This window comes from Globicephala melas, chromosome 6, assembly GCF_963455315.2.
Source record: "Globicephala melas chromosome 6, mGloMel1.2, whole genome shotgun sequence".
In the NCBI taxonomy this organism is placed as follows: domain Eukaryota; kingdom Metazoa; phylum Chordata; class Mammalia; order Artiodactyla; family Delphinidae; genus Globicephala; species Globicephala melas.
The window spans coordinates 112,483,527-112,498,930 of NC_083319.1; the positions used below are offsets into that span (position 1 = coordinate 112,483,527).

Sequence of the window (15,404 nt, forward strand, 5' to 3'; positions counted from 1 at the left end):
AGAGGCCACAGCAGTGAGAGGCCCGCGTACTGCAAAAAATAAATAAATAAATAAATACAAATCGATAATACACCCTTAAAAGGAAACCACGCGCTAGGTTGCCGCATCTCTCAGGAGAGGCCTCTGGCTTGCTTGGGGACGCAAGTGCTTTTACGCAGAAAGATCTTCCTGCTACTCAGAACTCCCCCGAGGCCGGGCCGGGACCCTTCTCTCTCTACAGGACAGTCTAGGGAGGTGTAGGGTTTTCAGAAAGGCTCAGACCCAAGACCTGGAAGGCAAAGCTAGGATCACGTTTCCCGGGGTCCTCTGACCGACGGGTACACAGGCAGACTAAGGAGTAATCCCTAGCAAAGATTAATTCAGGTTAAGAACCTCATTCCCAGGGCAACGATCCTTTCTAGGCCAGAGGGGGGTAGAATTCTTATCTATGACAACGCTTTTCAGTGTGCATTCTCCATTGTGTGAGGCCTGGTTTCAACCTGATGGGTCTGTGATTTATTTGCAAAGCGAAACCCAATTGTTGCTTATTCACACCCAGCCTCTGAATCTCCACAGCATTAGCTTGTAACTGTAAGTGACGTAGTTCATTGTAGCTTCTCAAAATTAATTATTTATGTTTCCATCAACGGAGGTCATACCAGGACTACTTCAATCTCAAATATGAGAAACCCAGGTGAACAATTACAATTTAATTGATTTACTCCAGTTTTTATGTTGATCCTAAAGTACTTTATCTTCTGAAAAGTATTAAAACTCTCCAGTGAACATATATATTCTGTAGAGCCACGCTCACAGGCAGGCTAGAAAATCAGATGCTACATGAAGGAATTCTCTAGTAAGAGCAAGCATTTTCCATACTGTTTATTTTTCTAATTTTGCTCTAGGATGTGGAATCACACAGTATGATTTGGTATTAAGAGTACAGCCTCTTGGGCTCGAGTTCACGTCTAGCTCAACTGCTTCCAAACTGGCGCCCTGGGGAGGTGGCTTAGTGGACCTGTGCCTCAGTTTCCCCATCCTGTAAAATGGGCCGGTGCTGGTAGCTCCTCCCTGAGTTGTGAGGATTAGGCGAGCTAACACCGTCACCGTCTGGCGAAGTCGGCGTTCGCCGTGGGCGCTGTCGGCAGTGGCAGACATGGTGGTGGGAGATGTGCTCAGCGACGTGCGGGGCAGTGGCTGCAGGGAGTGGAGGGCCCGGCTGACTCTGTCCTCTTCCTCCTGCAGGAAAGTGGCAGATGCACGACGGCCTCCTGAACATCACCAAGGTGTCCTTCACGGACCGAGGTCGATACACATGTGTGGCGGCCAACGTCCACGGCACCGTGAACAACACGGTGACGCTGAGGGTGGTCTTCACGTCGGGGGACATGGGCGTGTACTACATGGTGGTGTGCCTGGTGGCCTTCACCGTGGTGCTGGCCCTCAACATCACCCGCCTCTGCATGATGAGTAGCCACCTGAAGAAGACCGAGAAGGCCATCAACGAGTTCTTCCGTACAGAGGGCGCCGAGAAGCTGCAGAAGGCCTTCGAGATCGCCAAGCGCATCCCCATCATCACTTCGGCCAAGACGTTGGAGCTGGCCAAGGTCACACAGTTCAAGACCATGGAGTTCGCCCGCTACATCGAGGAGCTGGCCCGCAGCGTGCCGCTGCCCCCGCTCATCATGAACTGCAGGACCATCGTGGAGGAGCTCATGGAGGTGGTAGGGCTGGAGGAGCAGGGCCAGAACTTCGTGCGCCACGCGCCTGAGGGCCAGGAGGCCACCAGCGGGGACGAGGTCTACACCATCCCCGACGCCCTGCAGCGGAGCGAGTCCCCCACCGCTGACTCAGACGCCTCGTCGCTGCACGAGCAGCCCCAGCAGATTGCCATCGAGGTGTCCGTGCACCCCCAGGCCCGGAGGGAGCCCACGGATGACCGGGACGGGGGGCCCCTCGAGGCCAGAGACGAGGAGGACACCGAGCCCTCGGCCGAGCACTCCCCCGAGTCCGCGGCGCCTTCCACCGAGGTCACGTCCGCAGCGCTGACCTCCGAGGAGCCCACGCCTGTCGAGGTACCGGACCGTGTCCTGCCCCCAGGTCTCCTGGAAGCCACAGAGCCGGCCGGGGCGTGCGACAGCAACGCCCGCGTCGTCTATGAAAGCCATGTCTAACAACGCCCCCCCGAGAAGCTATGCACACCCTGAGAATCAGGGCCGCCCCCCCCACCCCCAGGGCCAGACGCAGTCCGCCCTCGCCGCTAAGCCTTACCGGAGACGCCTGTCCCGTAGGTAGGAGCCAGGCCCCTTCAGAAGGGAGCGCCTGCGTGCATGCTGTGTGCCCGGACCGCGCCCCGCGACGGAGGATGCAAGCAGCGGCAGGGTGCAGAGCCAGCGACCTTGGGCAGGTGTCTGTGCGCGCGGCATGAATCTCAGAGGCTCTTCTCTGCCAGATACCTTAATCACTGATGCCCTTTTGGTGTGAGAGACTCTGAGGTCAAGAGCCCTGTCCAATGCACACTGCAGCGCTTTTCCTTTAAAAAGTTATAGGTCTGCTACGAGAGCAACTGCACGTCCGTGGGTCTGTTGCACTTTCTTCTCAGTTTTAACCCCCCTTCTCCGCTCCCCTATAACCGAGTCGTTGTGATACGGATGCTAATCGTTCCTTCTGGTTTCGTCCCCTTTGCCACTTTGTCCTTATTTCTCTCCCCCCACCCCCTCGAACCCCCCGCCAAGCTTTTACCTCAGAGGCTTTGGTGTCAGGGCTGATACCCACAAGTCATCTGTGATGTTCCAAAGCAGTTACCAGCCTCGTGATTTTTGTCATTTCCCAGGCCTGTCTCCATCCATTGCTTTGTTTGTTTGTTTGTTTCCAATGAAGCTACTGTTGTGAAACTGAGAAAGAAAAAAAAAAAAAACCTTGCCCAGGATAGCACTTTAATAGCCAAATAAAGATGTGTTGCCTGTCCGATTCTGAGAGCCTTTAGGTGAGCTCAGCGGAGGTGGCAGGGAGACTGTAAACTTGAATTTACCCAAACTGTCCATGAAAGATGCTGTTTTTACGTGTAAGTAACGTCATCCTCCAAACACGGCTGCTGCTTGATCTGGAACGCATGGTGCGTCCAGAGACAGAGGCATCTGAGGAATCCATGTAGGTGTAGAATGTGGGCCGCCAGGGGCCGTCCGGTGACCCAAACACTTGGTTTGGGGCAACAAGTGTGAGGGTCCGTGGGATCGCCTAGCCAGGCCCACTTCCCTGAACTGCAGGGCTGACTTGTCCGTCCTTGAAGGGGAGAGTGAAAGGTTCGGGTGATGGCCTCAAATTTCACGCCAGAATTCTTGAATTCATTTTGTCCCACAAGAAAGCAGTTGTATGTGCGGCAGAATGATGTTATAGAAACGACAAAACTAGTCACCCAAAGGCTAGCGTCTCGTCTGATGGTGCCAGTAAGCACCGCAGGCTTTGGGCAGGTGGGGCCTCCGTTCCTTCCCTGGCAGAGGGACAGACCAGACGGGCTCGAGCTCCATCTAGATGGTCCCCTCTCCCACAGAATCACCTGGCCCTCCTCCACAATTACTCGAAAGATTTTTCACTTTCCTCTCTGGTTCCTCTAATCTTCTTTATGGTGAAAGTTAGTATTGATGCAAATCAAGAGGTTCGGTTTCAAAAACCAAAATCATTAGGGCAGCGTCTGCAGTTTAGATGTCATCGTGGAAGAATGAGAGGTATTAGTTCATTTCCGTTTATGAGCGGGGGAGCCATAACCTTGAAGTCGTCTTGAGGGTCGCGGCCACATCATGGTTTCCATGGAGGTTCCCTGGGCCACACGGATCGTGAGAGCAGACCTGATGTTTAGTCCTCACTCTCGCTATCTGGATAAGTGACCTTCGACACCCCCCTGGGTTTAATCTTTCTCATCTGACAAACACGGAGGTGGGACTTGATGGGTCCCCAGATCCCATCCGGCTCAGACATTTTAGAGTTTTAGGGAAAGTTTGTGATGGCCCCCCTTGCAGGAGACAAGCGGTCTTGGGAGCAAACATGGGCACGTGAGGTTAGATACTCTTGCCGCCAACCTTCACGGCAAAAGCATCTGAATCTGTAGCTGAGGGCAGAGGGTTTGGCTTCAGGGGTTTCTCTATGTATAGATAACTGGTGTGACAGGTGGTCTGACAAGACTCAGTTGGATCAGCGTCCTCTTGGCCTCAAATGACCCATTGCCATCAGGTAGGAGTGTCTTGGGTGGTCACATAAAAAATGAGTCGTGAACGGCCCAGAGAAACCTTGACCTCCCACTTGCACTCTCTGGACAAGGGTTTTCTGTATTGGAGTTGCAGAAGAGTTTTATCTCCACCTCTTAGAATTTTCCACTTGTCATGGAGGTCAGCGGATTCTTACCATGGATCTGTACGCCCAAAGCAACAGCAGGGACCCACACTCATTTTGTGACACTGCGTGAACTTTTTCCCATTCTGTCCAGTTCTCCCTCCACCGAAACCCATGTGCACATTTCCACGTGGAAATTACAGGAAAAGGCATCTATCTCTCCCATCTAGGCACTGATTAGGGATAGAAAGTTAAAAACGGGCAGATTTTTTATGGAGCAGGAGCAGAAACGTGTGACCAAAGAATGTTTTCAGGTTGGTTTTAGCTTCTTTAGACTGGCGAGATTATATAGATTTTTCAAAACCTTTCCCCTCTTTAAGGCATCAGAAAGCTCTTGATAGAATAACAGCCAACCAAAGAGGAGACTGGCTTACGACGAAGATTTCTCTGTCCAGAAAGGCTACACTCTTCCTGTTCGTCCTGTAGCTTCTTTACAGAATAGGAAAGCTCTCCTGCTAGAATATGGAACATATTCTAGCAGGAGACTTTGGGCTGATTTTTGGGCTCGTGACTTTGGGCTGATTTTTCAAAGATAAACCGTTGAGCTTCATAGAAATCCATAAAAGTATGGCTGCTCGTGAGCGTGTGTGTGTGTGTGTGTGTGTGTATGCACACATGCATACGTCAGACTCATTTGGGCAGTTTTAACAGCTTAGCACTAAATCCCAAGCCATGTCCTTTGGGTCTTAGGTCATTATTCTCAAAAGTAAGCAGTTTCTGGTTTCTGAGTCATCTGGTCATATCTCTAGCGATTTTTTTTTCTTGAAGTTCTGAAAATGATTCAGATATGTGTGCATATTTAATTCACTTAGATGATCTGTAAACTTGGATGGTATTTATTCTAAATGGGAAAAAATTTTATACTGCAAATCTATGTAATTTATAATGGTTTTGTTTTATATATTATATTTTCATATTTTTAGGGCACATCTATTCTCATCTTTTTGTATATCATGCTTGACAAAAAGAACTAGTAATACTTGACTAAATCTCTAGGAACCAAATGTGACATCTATAATGTATAGAAATCGCTCGGAAAGTAACTGAATGTCCTTACCCATCCTGAGCACTATTGTGCTGTGTCATTACACCCGGAATGATGGCTGGTGAGCGTTTCTTTTTTCAAAACCAAGCCAAAAGGCCTGGCCTCCCACACAGTGGAGTCTGGAATCCTTCCCTTCTTTATCTTTTTCGTTGTGTGTTTCATTTTTAATTGTAGACATCCCGTGTTGTTCAGACTTCCTTTGAAGGGCAAATGTGAGATAAGAAAGCAACTTGATTGAAAGACTTGGCTGGAAGGATGGCTGTGTAACTTATTCACTGGGCTGGTAACGTTTCTTATCTAATGGTTGGATTGTTCTTTATTGGTGATCTCAGAGCTGTTCAGCTGTTTAGCTCGTGAAGAAAATGTTAGGCAGACAGAATGTTTGCAAGATTTGGACAGACAGCCTCTAAATGTAGTGCAGCCAACACAGACCAGCTGAGCCTTAGAAACCCTGGTCCCAGCCAGTGGACGAGCCGTTTCAGAAGGCGGATCAGACTCCTGTGTGTGCAGGTTGAATTTCAGTGTTGTACCAGTGCTAAAACTCTTCAAGGGCAGCCCCTGTGGTTCTGTGAACAGGGGTTTCCTCCCAGTGTTTCACTGGGTAAGAAAACGGAGCATTTCCTTTATCTTTCAGATACTCTAATTTATACTCAGCGCAGTTCAGCGACTACTTCCCTGTACCTGTCTTCACGTACCCTTTTGGCAGTCCTTTTAGATCATAATCCTGGTTTCTGTTCTTGCTTTTTAAGCTAATTCATTGGTCCTCTTTACATAGCCAGCAGATCTCATTGTATATTCACACACGTGTTTTGAGCACCTGTTACCTTCACGGTGTTAGTCGTTTTTACATTCACCTATTGATTTAAAAATCTTTTAGTAGATAACAGAGTTCATCTTCCTAATGACCCTTAGGGTTAAACCAGTGATTAACAAGGTTTGAATTAAACAAATCAGTGGTGGGGAAAAAATGGAAAAAAACAATTGCTTCTTATGCTTTCTGAAGGACTGAGTGTCTGTTAGACAAGAAAATGTTGTATGAGGGTGATAATGATCTTTCACTGAGATATTTTAGAAATGTCATTTTTAAGGGGACTAATGCTTAGAATACCACAGTCGAAACTGAAGCTCATAGAGAATGTAAAAACAGAAAGCAAATAGTTCTAAGAATATTCTGGCATAAATTATTTTTATTTAACGAGGAATTGAAACCTTCATTGTATCTCTCAGACACCCCAGCACCGCTCACAGAAGGTGCTGGCACTTAACGTTTGATGTGCTATTCCTCTGGTTCTGGAATTTCTTCGTTAAAGCCAGGAAATAAGATGGAAAAATGTATCTGCGCGGAAATGTCAAACTGTTGATTTGTGAGCTATAAATGTTCACCTTTTAAGAATAATTTAAAGGTATAAACAAATGACTAATATTTAAATTGATATAGCAGCAAAAAAACATGTGAGCCATCCTGTATTTTGGTTGTTGCTTTAATAAAGGATTTGCACAGGTGTGCCGAGCGTGTCGTGTCCCAGCTCAAGGCTGTGTGAGTGTGGCCTGATTTACTCTTTCCAGTGGTAAGAAATCTGTAGTCAATCCTCACCCCTACCTTTTGCATCTGTGGCACATCTTGGGGAAAAGGGAAAAACGAAGTAATTGTTACGTGAATCTACAAACTTTATCCAAATTCAAAAATCCTAACTCTGGCCTGACAAACAGGATAGCCATTTATTTTTTATAAATGGCTATCTATACGAAGAAATAATTTTTAACATGTAACATCAAGCTTATTGTAGAAAATCCACAAAGACCAGGAAACTCCCCTACCCAGAACATTCCACGGGAGAAGGCATTAGTCATAGATCCAACACGAAACACCTAGACAGAACCCAGTCCAGACCAAATCCAAGAATATGCTAAGGAGGTGCCCTTTGAAAGCTTTGAAAGCTGGATTCCTCTCAGATAGGATGAGGTCATGTAAACAAAACAAGAAAGGACAACACCAAATGGGAAAGAAAATCAGTGTTTTGCTGTAGATCTGGAGAGGCCAACAAAATTATTGAATGGGTTACCGGATAAACTGTGCATATAACTGAGATCCAGAGGTTCTGTCAAGCAAAAAAAAAGGTTTAAGAGAACTATGGTGGCATTCATGGAAAAATGAACAATTGTGCCACCAGGGAAGAGAAGATAGGAAAGTTTTGTCCTAACTGCATAATTTTGACCGGTACCTATCTGCAGACCCAGAACAAACAGCTGCCATTTTTTTTTTTTTTTTTTTACAGGTTTTGGAATAGTGCATTCTCATGGGCCTTAATCACAGGAGCCTAGGTAAGGCTTAATATTCATCTGAGTGATTTTCAAAGCGTGTAGTCACAGAGCTGGAAAACAAGTGTCAGGTTTTCTGATTTCCTTGTCTTTTCGGCAGAGTCCCTAACACGCAGGCGTTCCGCTCTGCTTGAACATCTCTGGTGTAGCAGAGCCCGTGACCACGTTGAGGACATGCTCCGGTGTTGGTAGGTTTCAAGCGCTGAGTCAGAAATCTTAAAAGTGGTTCCACACTGGTCCTTGTTGAGCATCTGGAGCTGAAAGCGTGAGTTTGTCCTGCCACGATAAAATTTTCCTTTACTGTCAACCCCAGATGAAACTTATAAGTGTATTCACGTCAAAGAGACGATTACCAAAAAACGTGGGTGCTCCTGGCACCCACGACATGAATTACACGCCCTGTGGCACAGACCCTTTTGAGTTGAAATGGTTTCTGCCAACGGTGTTGGAGGCAGAAGTAGGCGAATCAGGTGCTCCCCCAACCCCGGAGATGCCCTGACGCTACAGCTCATTAAGTAAAGGATGGTTCAACTGCCAGAAAAATGAAAGAACCAGGAAATTAAGTGCCTCAGTAGATTAGTATGTTTTGGAAGGACCATTAGAGATGACACACTGAAAGAAGCGTATGTATGTGTTAAGTGGCTTATTGAGGTATTTTTCAATAATAGGTGAATCAGAGCCAGCACCAATTGCATTTAACTGTTGGGTAAAATAAAGACGCCAAGAGTAAAATAAGAATTTTCCTAAGATATTAACTCATATTAAATAAACTATGAATGAAGATTGATGCATAGCAGTATGAATTTTTCAAGAAGCGAATTTCTCACTACCAATGGCGTAGGTTTTCTTATAATGGACTCATGTTTTAAAGCTCATCATGGAATGGGAATTCACAGGAATCATGCAAAAAAAAATTACCTGCGCATAGAACTCTAGCTAGATTGAGGGTCTTTCTGTTGTTCGGTTTTCATGCTGTACAGCATCTGTTTCCTGAAAGTTTTCATGATTCGTAGGAAGCTCACATGCACTGGAGACCCTGATGGGATCGGCGTCTCTGATTTTTAGGTCTGATGGATTATTACTTCTACTGTGGCATACTTCTTCCACCCAGCCGTTTGATGAGGTGAATAAAGTTGTCCCAAAGCTTTAAAAATATTCCTAGTTCTAAACCTCAAGGTTTTTACATGAAGTAGGAAAGAAAGGACAAGTCTGTCTGAAGAAAAGAGGTAAACTTCTTCCATAGCAGCTGTGCAGATAGCCCTCACTGTCAGATGATGTCTCCTGTCTTTCCTGCTAGCATTACCTCACCTGTTGGGCCAGTGGACCAAGCTATAGTAAGATGCTTGATTACAGTTAGAGACTGAGAAAATTCATCCACCATGTGGCAGACACTTGAACATACAAGAGGTACATTTTAATGTTGGCTCCACTTGAGATTATTCTAAAGCTGAAACATGACAGAAATTAAGACCTGGCACCATATTTGTAGAACTGTCTTCATCTCATGAAGAAGAAATTTTGAAAGTGTTAAGACCTCAGAAATTATAGAAAATTTAAATACATTTGTAGGAAAAAGAAAGATGACAGCTCATATGGGAAGTGTGGGATCCGTTTTTTTGTGTGTTCAGAATACCACTTTCCTAACTTTTTGTCATTATAGTAGTTATTGAGATACATTAGTGATATTTCTGAAACCCTGCCAGATCCTGAAAAAAAAAGAATTAACCCAAGTTTTTAAAAAGTATATGCAGGTAAGTAGTTCGATATCATCTAACTTTTTATGTTACCTTCTCTCACCCCATAATGGATTTGAGGTGACGGAGTTAAATATGTTTTACTCTCTGTGCGTCCTCTGACAATAGTAATTGCTGTGTTTCATACAAGTTCACTAACTCGGTAACCAAACTGCTTTATTAATCAGACATTTTATTCCCAATCATTTTGAAACCATGAGAGATTTTCAGTATGACTCTAAAGGCAGAACAGCTGGATGATCTAGAAATGCTTTTCTTTATCTGTAGCTAAAAATGGAAGGTTTTCTGCTGTAACACAAGAATAAGATGATTATGCCATACAAACAGACTGAATGTTTGTGTCCCCTCAAAAGCCGTACATCGAAATCCTAAACCCCAATGTGATGGTATTGGGTGGTGGGGCCTCTGGAAGGTGATGGGGTCATGAGGGTGGAGCCCTTATGAATGGGGTTAGCGTCCTTATAAAAGAGGCCCAGAGCACTCCAAAGACACAGCGAGAAGATAGCCATCTCTGAACCAGGAAGCCGGCCTCACCAGGCCTTGAATCTTCCAGAGCCTTGGTTATGGACTTCCCAGCCTCCAGAACTGTGAGAAATGAATGCTTTTTTTAAGATGCCAGTCTATGGTAATGAGACCTTTCATTTTGAGAGTTCTAGATTCCCACATGGTTGTAAGAAATACTACAGAGAGATCCCACGTACACTTGACCGGTTCCCCCGGTGGTTATCTCTCACAAAAGCATTGCACACCATCGCAGCAGGGCATCAATACTGATAGAGTTCTCCAGTCTTAACCAGGTCACCCCAGTTTTCCACGCACTCATTTGTGTGTGAGCATTTAGTTCTGTGAAATGTTACCACACATGTAGGTCTGTGCATCCACCCCCACCAGCGAGGTGCAGAACATTCCATGAGTACAAGGACCCCTGAGTTGCCCTTTCACAAGCACACCTCCCTCCCTGCCACCCCAGAACATATATATATGTTTTTTTACATCGGTAAACTTAACTAGATAACGGAAGCTTCTCTGGAACCAACTGTAATAAGTATGTTTTACCAATAGAAATATATGGGAATTTGTCACTTTCTTGATGTCTGAATTCCTGTTGCTTTAAAAGGACTTGTACAATGAAGACAGACAGGTGTGGTTTCTGAAACACAAAGGGAAGACGGCCAGACGTTTGAAATCCTCGAAAACCCTTCAGAAGGAGGAACGTGAGGCAGGTGTCTTGGAGGAGGAACTCTGGGATGCCCAGTTCACGCCTTGCACTCTGGAGCAGCCGGAAGATGCAGAGCACGGAACAAGGGCATGGTTGCTCCATGCCTTGAAAAGTCTCCAAGAGAAAGTACTCCCTCCCAAATGTACAACTTCTAGGGACAGTCCAGAAGTTCCAAAACTAAGGCGCAGAGGGGTAAAGGCTCAGACAAGCTCTGTGATGCTGGGGATCTCGATAGCCTTGTTTTCCGCTCCCTTGGGTAAGACGGGACGGGCAGGTTAGTGCCAGCCCCTAGGCCGCCATGAGGTACCTGTCACTTCTGACGTTATATTAAGAAAGCATCTCAAGTGTTGAACTTAAGACAGCCGGCCACAGTGGTGAGGAAAAGATCCTCTGCCCGACGCAGGAAGGCACAGGAGGCAGATTCCAGAACAGGGGCATCTGAGGAGTCTCGAAGAGTCCTCATTCGGAGCCGCTGGAAAGGCACCGTGAAAGAATCCTTCCAAGTAATATTGTTCTCTTACTGTGCAGATGCCCTGGACTCGTAATCACATTTGGCTTCCATCAGGCATTATGGGTACAGAGCGTGGGTTGGTTTGCTCCTATGACTCTATCTAACAACCAGCTGAAATCTGAGTGCTCAGGACCCAGGAGTGTTGAAGAGGGTATGGGACTTCCAGGAGGCCAGCCCTGGCCGGAGGTCCTGAGCAGCCTGAAGCTGGACGCTGACCTCTTGGAAGCAGGAGAAAACTGAAAAACAACTCTCCTTCACGCTGTTAGCCAGGGGCAGCTGTGCCCAGATAAAAGTGAATTTTTAAAATATGGAAAATGGTAAATGCATTAGCTTGTGTGAATCAGTCATAAAAATTACAGAAAATTGGACTTCCCTGGTGGCGCGGTGGTTGAGAGTCCGCCTGCCGATGCAGGGGACACGGGTTCGTGCCCCGGTCCGGGAGGATCCCACATGCCGCGGAGCGGCTGGGCCCGTGAGCCATGGCCGCTGAGCCTGCGTGTCCGGAGCCTGTGCTCCGCAACGGGAGAGGCCACAACAGTGAGAGGCCCACGTACAGCAAAAAAAAAAAAAAAAAAAAAATTACAGAAAATTATACTCATTACCTAATTTCCAGCCAAGAAACCCCTCCAGTTTTGGTCCTGGTTGTCTCCCCGGTGACACGAACCTCAACGACTGAAGCATTTTGTGCTAAGCTAATCAGTAGGATCCTGTTACAAAACTCAGGTTATTAAACCATTACTAAGAAATGATTCCCAGTGATAGTGGAGGGCAGACTTTCCGTTAAGCAGCAACATTGAAGCCTCTTTCAAATATTTATTTTGAGTGTGCTACATTAGGATACTTTGTCTCCATCAAGTTCAAAAATGTGTCTCCATCAAGTTCAAGAATGTTTTTGTCATAATTGCCACGTCAGTAAAGTTGCTGTTCTGCATTTCCCACTCGAAACTCAGGACTAAGCACGAGATGTGCACACCATGCTCTGACCATGAGGTTCAGGTTTATTCTGTACCAGCTAAGTTTTGCTCTGTTTCCTCTGCATAGGCAGTATTTCACAGCCTTACAAAATTGTATGTGCTCATTCAACAGCAGTGGGATGGAACATTTCCTGTCATTTTTCACATCAAAGAGTATTTAGGTAAAGCTGGGTAAACCCTTAAGTCTTTTTGTCGTTGTTGTTGAATTGTAATAGTTCTTTATTATATTCTAGATACAAGTCCCCTATCAGATATATGATTGCATAAACCCTTAAGTCTTTTCTTTGGTTTCCCCTTCATAACAAGACGCACCCTTCTTCTTCCTTGTCTTACTGGCAGGGTAACCTAACAGATGATCCCATGTTCTAAACAAAAAAGTCATTTTTCCAAGAGCATAAGAGAATCTACAGCTACCAGACCGTGAGCTCTGTGCAGACAGCAATCATGTCTGTATCCCCACAATGCTTCCTACAGGAGCGTAAAGATTACTAGCCTTTAGTAAACGTTAATTAAATGAAAACAAATCTGTCTTCTAGCTAATTAGGATTTATTGATACTGGATTAAATGTCTTCATTCATAGGGCCCAGTGAAGGGTAAAAAGTACACTTTGAAGAATCTCTTGGAACATAAAACCATACTTGAACAGACTCCCCCCGTCACAGGATGGGGTAGGTTTCTTTTTCAAGGAGTAGATTATAACTCTTCTCTTTTTGTCGAACTTTAACCTAATATATTTTTTTAAAGAGCCGTTTAAAAGTCTTCCGTCCACTCTGGTGGTGTCTTGGTGAGACAGCTTTCCACAATTAGAAACCTGCAGTGGATTCAACAGAAAGGAATAGTGACACTGGAATCACCTCTATGTCATTTCATGTCGTATTCTCTGAGGGCACTTTTCAGACCCTGGAGGGTCGAGCAGAATAAAAACCGCATCCTTTCTGCAGCTCAGATGCTGGTGGGGACGGTCCATGCATCCCGGGGACAGGTCAGTGCTTAACCACCCAGGCTGCCCTGGCCCCCTTCTAAGTTTCTTTTACCTCAAAAGAAACAACGAAGTTCTAGTGGAGAATCCCCTTCCTCGAGCCCAAGCTGCCCCTCTCCTTAAATCTTCACCAGGGCAGACCAGCCCCAGTGGAAAATGAACCCACACACAGCTGATGGGTTTAACTGTTCCTGAACAACCAGGGGTGTGTACCTCCCTGAATTGCTTTCAGGGCACAGCAGGGCAGCGCTGCCCACGGGCCTCATTGTAGGAGCGGGAAAACCGGGCTCGTTAAGTGAGGGAATTATTTCAGGATTGAGGAGAGACAGGATGTGACATAATAGGCACGTCACCCCGACTCACACGTGTGCTGCTGCTGAGCTGCGTGCTGTGGCGTCGCCCACGAGGGCTTCTTGGTGCAGCTGGTGCCCGGGGTTTGTGAAGGGCCACCGCTCACCACCCTCCTGGGGAGATGAAGGCCCTCTGCAGCTGCAGCCTCGTCTCAAGGGGTCACCATCGTTTCCTCCCCAGCTTCCCCTCCATCTTGGTCTTGTCATGGGGCCTCAGCCCCCGGCGGGCAGGGAGCACCTGTGTTTTCCTCCCGTCTTGAAGTCAGGTGCTTCCTGAGGAGGGGCTGGGCTCAGGCTCCCACAGAAGGCCCCAGCATGCAGCCCAGGAGGTGGAGGCTTCCACCGGCGCTCGTGTTTCCATCTTGGGGACCTCTGGTCCCCTCCAGCCACTCTTGGTCACCATGTGCCGCTACTAAGGCACATAAACACGTCCAAACAGCGACTGCTTTCAGTGCTGTGAGTTACCTCCCCCCGCCCCGGTGCTCACCAGGCTCTTTGAAAGATCAGCCTGCCTACTTGCTCAATTCCACCTTTCCTTCCAAACGTCACAGGGGAGCAGGCCAAGCTGCCCTCCACTAGGACTGATTCCTCCTTACTGTCCTAGGCCGGGCCGCACAAACCCAGCCTCCCCTCTTCCCCAGCCTCCCTCCACTGACCAGCCCCAGCCCTGGCCCCGGCCCCGGCACCACCATCAGAGCATCATCGTCACTGTTCACCCTTGACCTCGGGAACTGTGCAGACCCTTCTGAGAGGCCTCGAGCTGTTGGGCCATGAACTGCTTCCCTGTATAACAAACTGCTGAGGTGCCATGAGCCTGACTTTCCCATCACACCGCACATGTGCACACACACACACAAACACACGCGCCCCAGCACCCCCTGCAACCGGAGGCAGGCAAGGAGGAAGAAGAGCTTCTTCCAGGGCTGTGATCCCTCCTGGTCCCTCTCAGAAACAGTAACTATGGAACATCAAGGGGATGCTCTTCCAATAGCAGAACCACATCAACACGTGGTACACACGCGGTCTTGCCATGGGGCGACTGAGATCTGAGCTATAAGAACCCCTGTCACCCCCTCCATGGCATCCACCTGGACAGAAACGCACCTGCCACCAGGTCATCCAGGTCTCTGTCTTGGTCCTAACACCACCCTCCCATCCGAACGTTGAGTAACCATCCAGAGGCAGTAACGGGGAAACATTTCCACTGGGGTCCACGGCGGCCACTCTGTCCCACCCCCCTGTGGAGCCTGGTTCCATAATCGCTGCTGCCCAGACCGGAGAAGGGCCCAGACCCAGAGCTCCATCCACTGCCCCGGCATCCGGCAGGGTGACTGGGCGCCTACTTGCTTATGTAACATCAGCCGTGCCCAACCTCGCTGTAAATCCTCTTTCCTGGCATCTGCAGTCACAAGAGGCTAGACTCTAGGTATTAATTATAGGGTAGAAATCCTTCTGAACCCTTTGTGACTCACTTCTGTCTACTTTGCTTTGTGTCTCAGCTGCCCTTGATTTCTTTATCTCCACCGGATAAAGGACCTGTTCCATCCTGATATGGGTTAAAGGTGGGTCCAGTTGGTTTTTACTTTTGTACGTATATTGTGCAAATAAAATCTTAATTGCTCCTGTTAAATACGCAGGAATTCAGTTTTACCAGTGATCAAGTGTTTACTCCGTCACCTGTCCTTAAAGTGAGTCAGAACAAATCCTACTATGGTATCTAGTTACATCATCTTCTTACCCAACAAGCAGTAAGTTCATGACCATGAATAGGGTTTATTTACTCGACAGTTTTCCTGATCTGATAACCTCTGGGTCTACTTCTGTTTTACACTGTGTATTAAATTTAAATAGTAGGGGGAAAAAATAAGCATAAGAAAACGTGGAGGG

At 47.1% G+C, this 15,404-nt stretch overlaps 1 protein-coding gene across 6 annotated transcripts in view; it reads left to right on the plus strand.

Annotated features, from left to right (window-relative positions):
* MFAP3L (microfibril associated protein 3 like) overlaps window positions 1-15,404 on the plus strand; it is a 71,301-nt gene that overhangs the window by 38,905 nt on the left and 16,992 nt on the right. For 4 of the 6 annotated variants that reach the window (XM_060301355.1, XM_060301356.1, XM_030845237.2 and 1 more), the window contains one exon: window positions 1,225-6,914. In XM_060301355.1, the coding sequence (XP_060157338.1) occupies window positions 1,225-2,153 (929 nt within the window). In that variant the 3' untranslated portion in view covers window positions 2,154-6,914. Of the gene's footprint in view, window positions 1-1,224; window positions 6,915-7,686; window positions 7,733-7,829; window positions 7,918-15,016; window positions 15,080-15,404 lie in introns of those variants that run through there. The other 2 variants (XM_030845238.2, XM_060301357.1) reach the window with 2 other exon arrangements.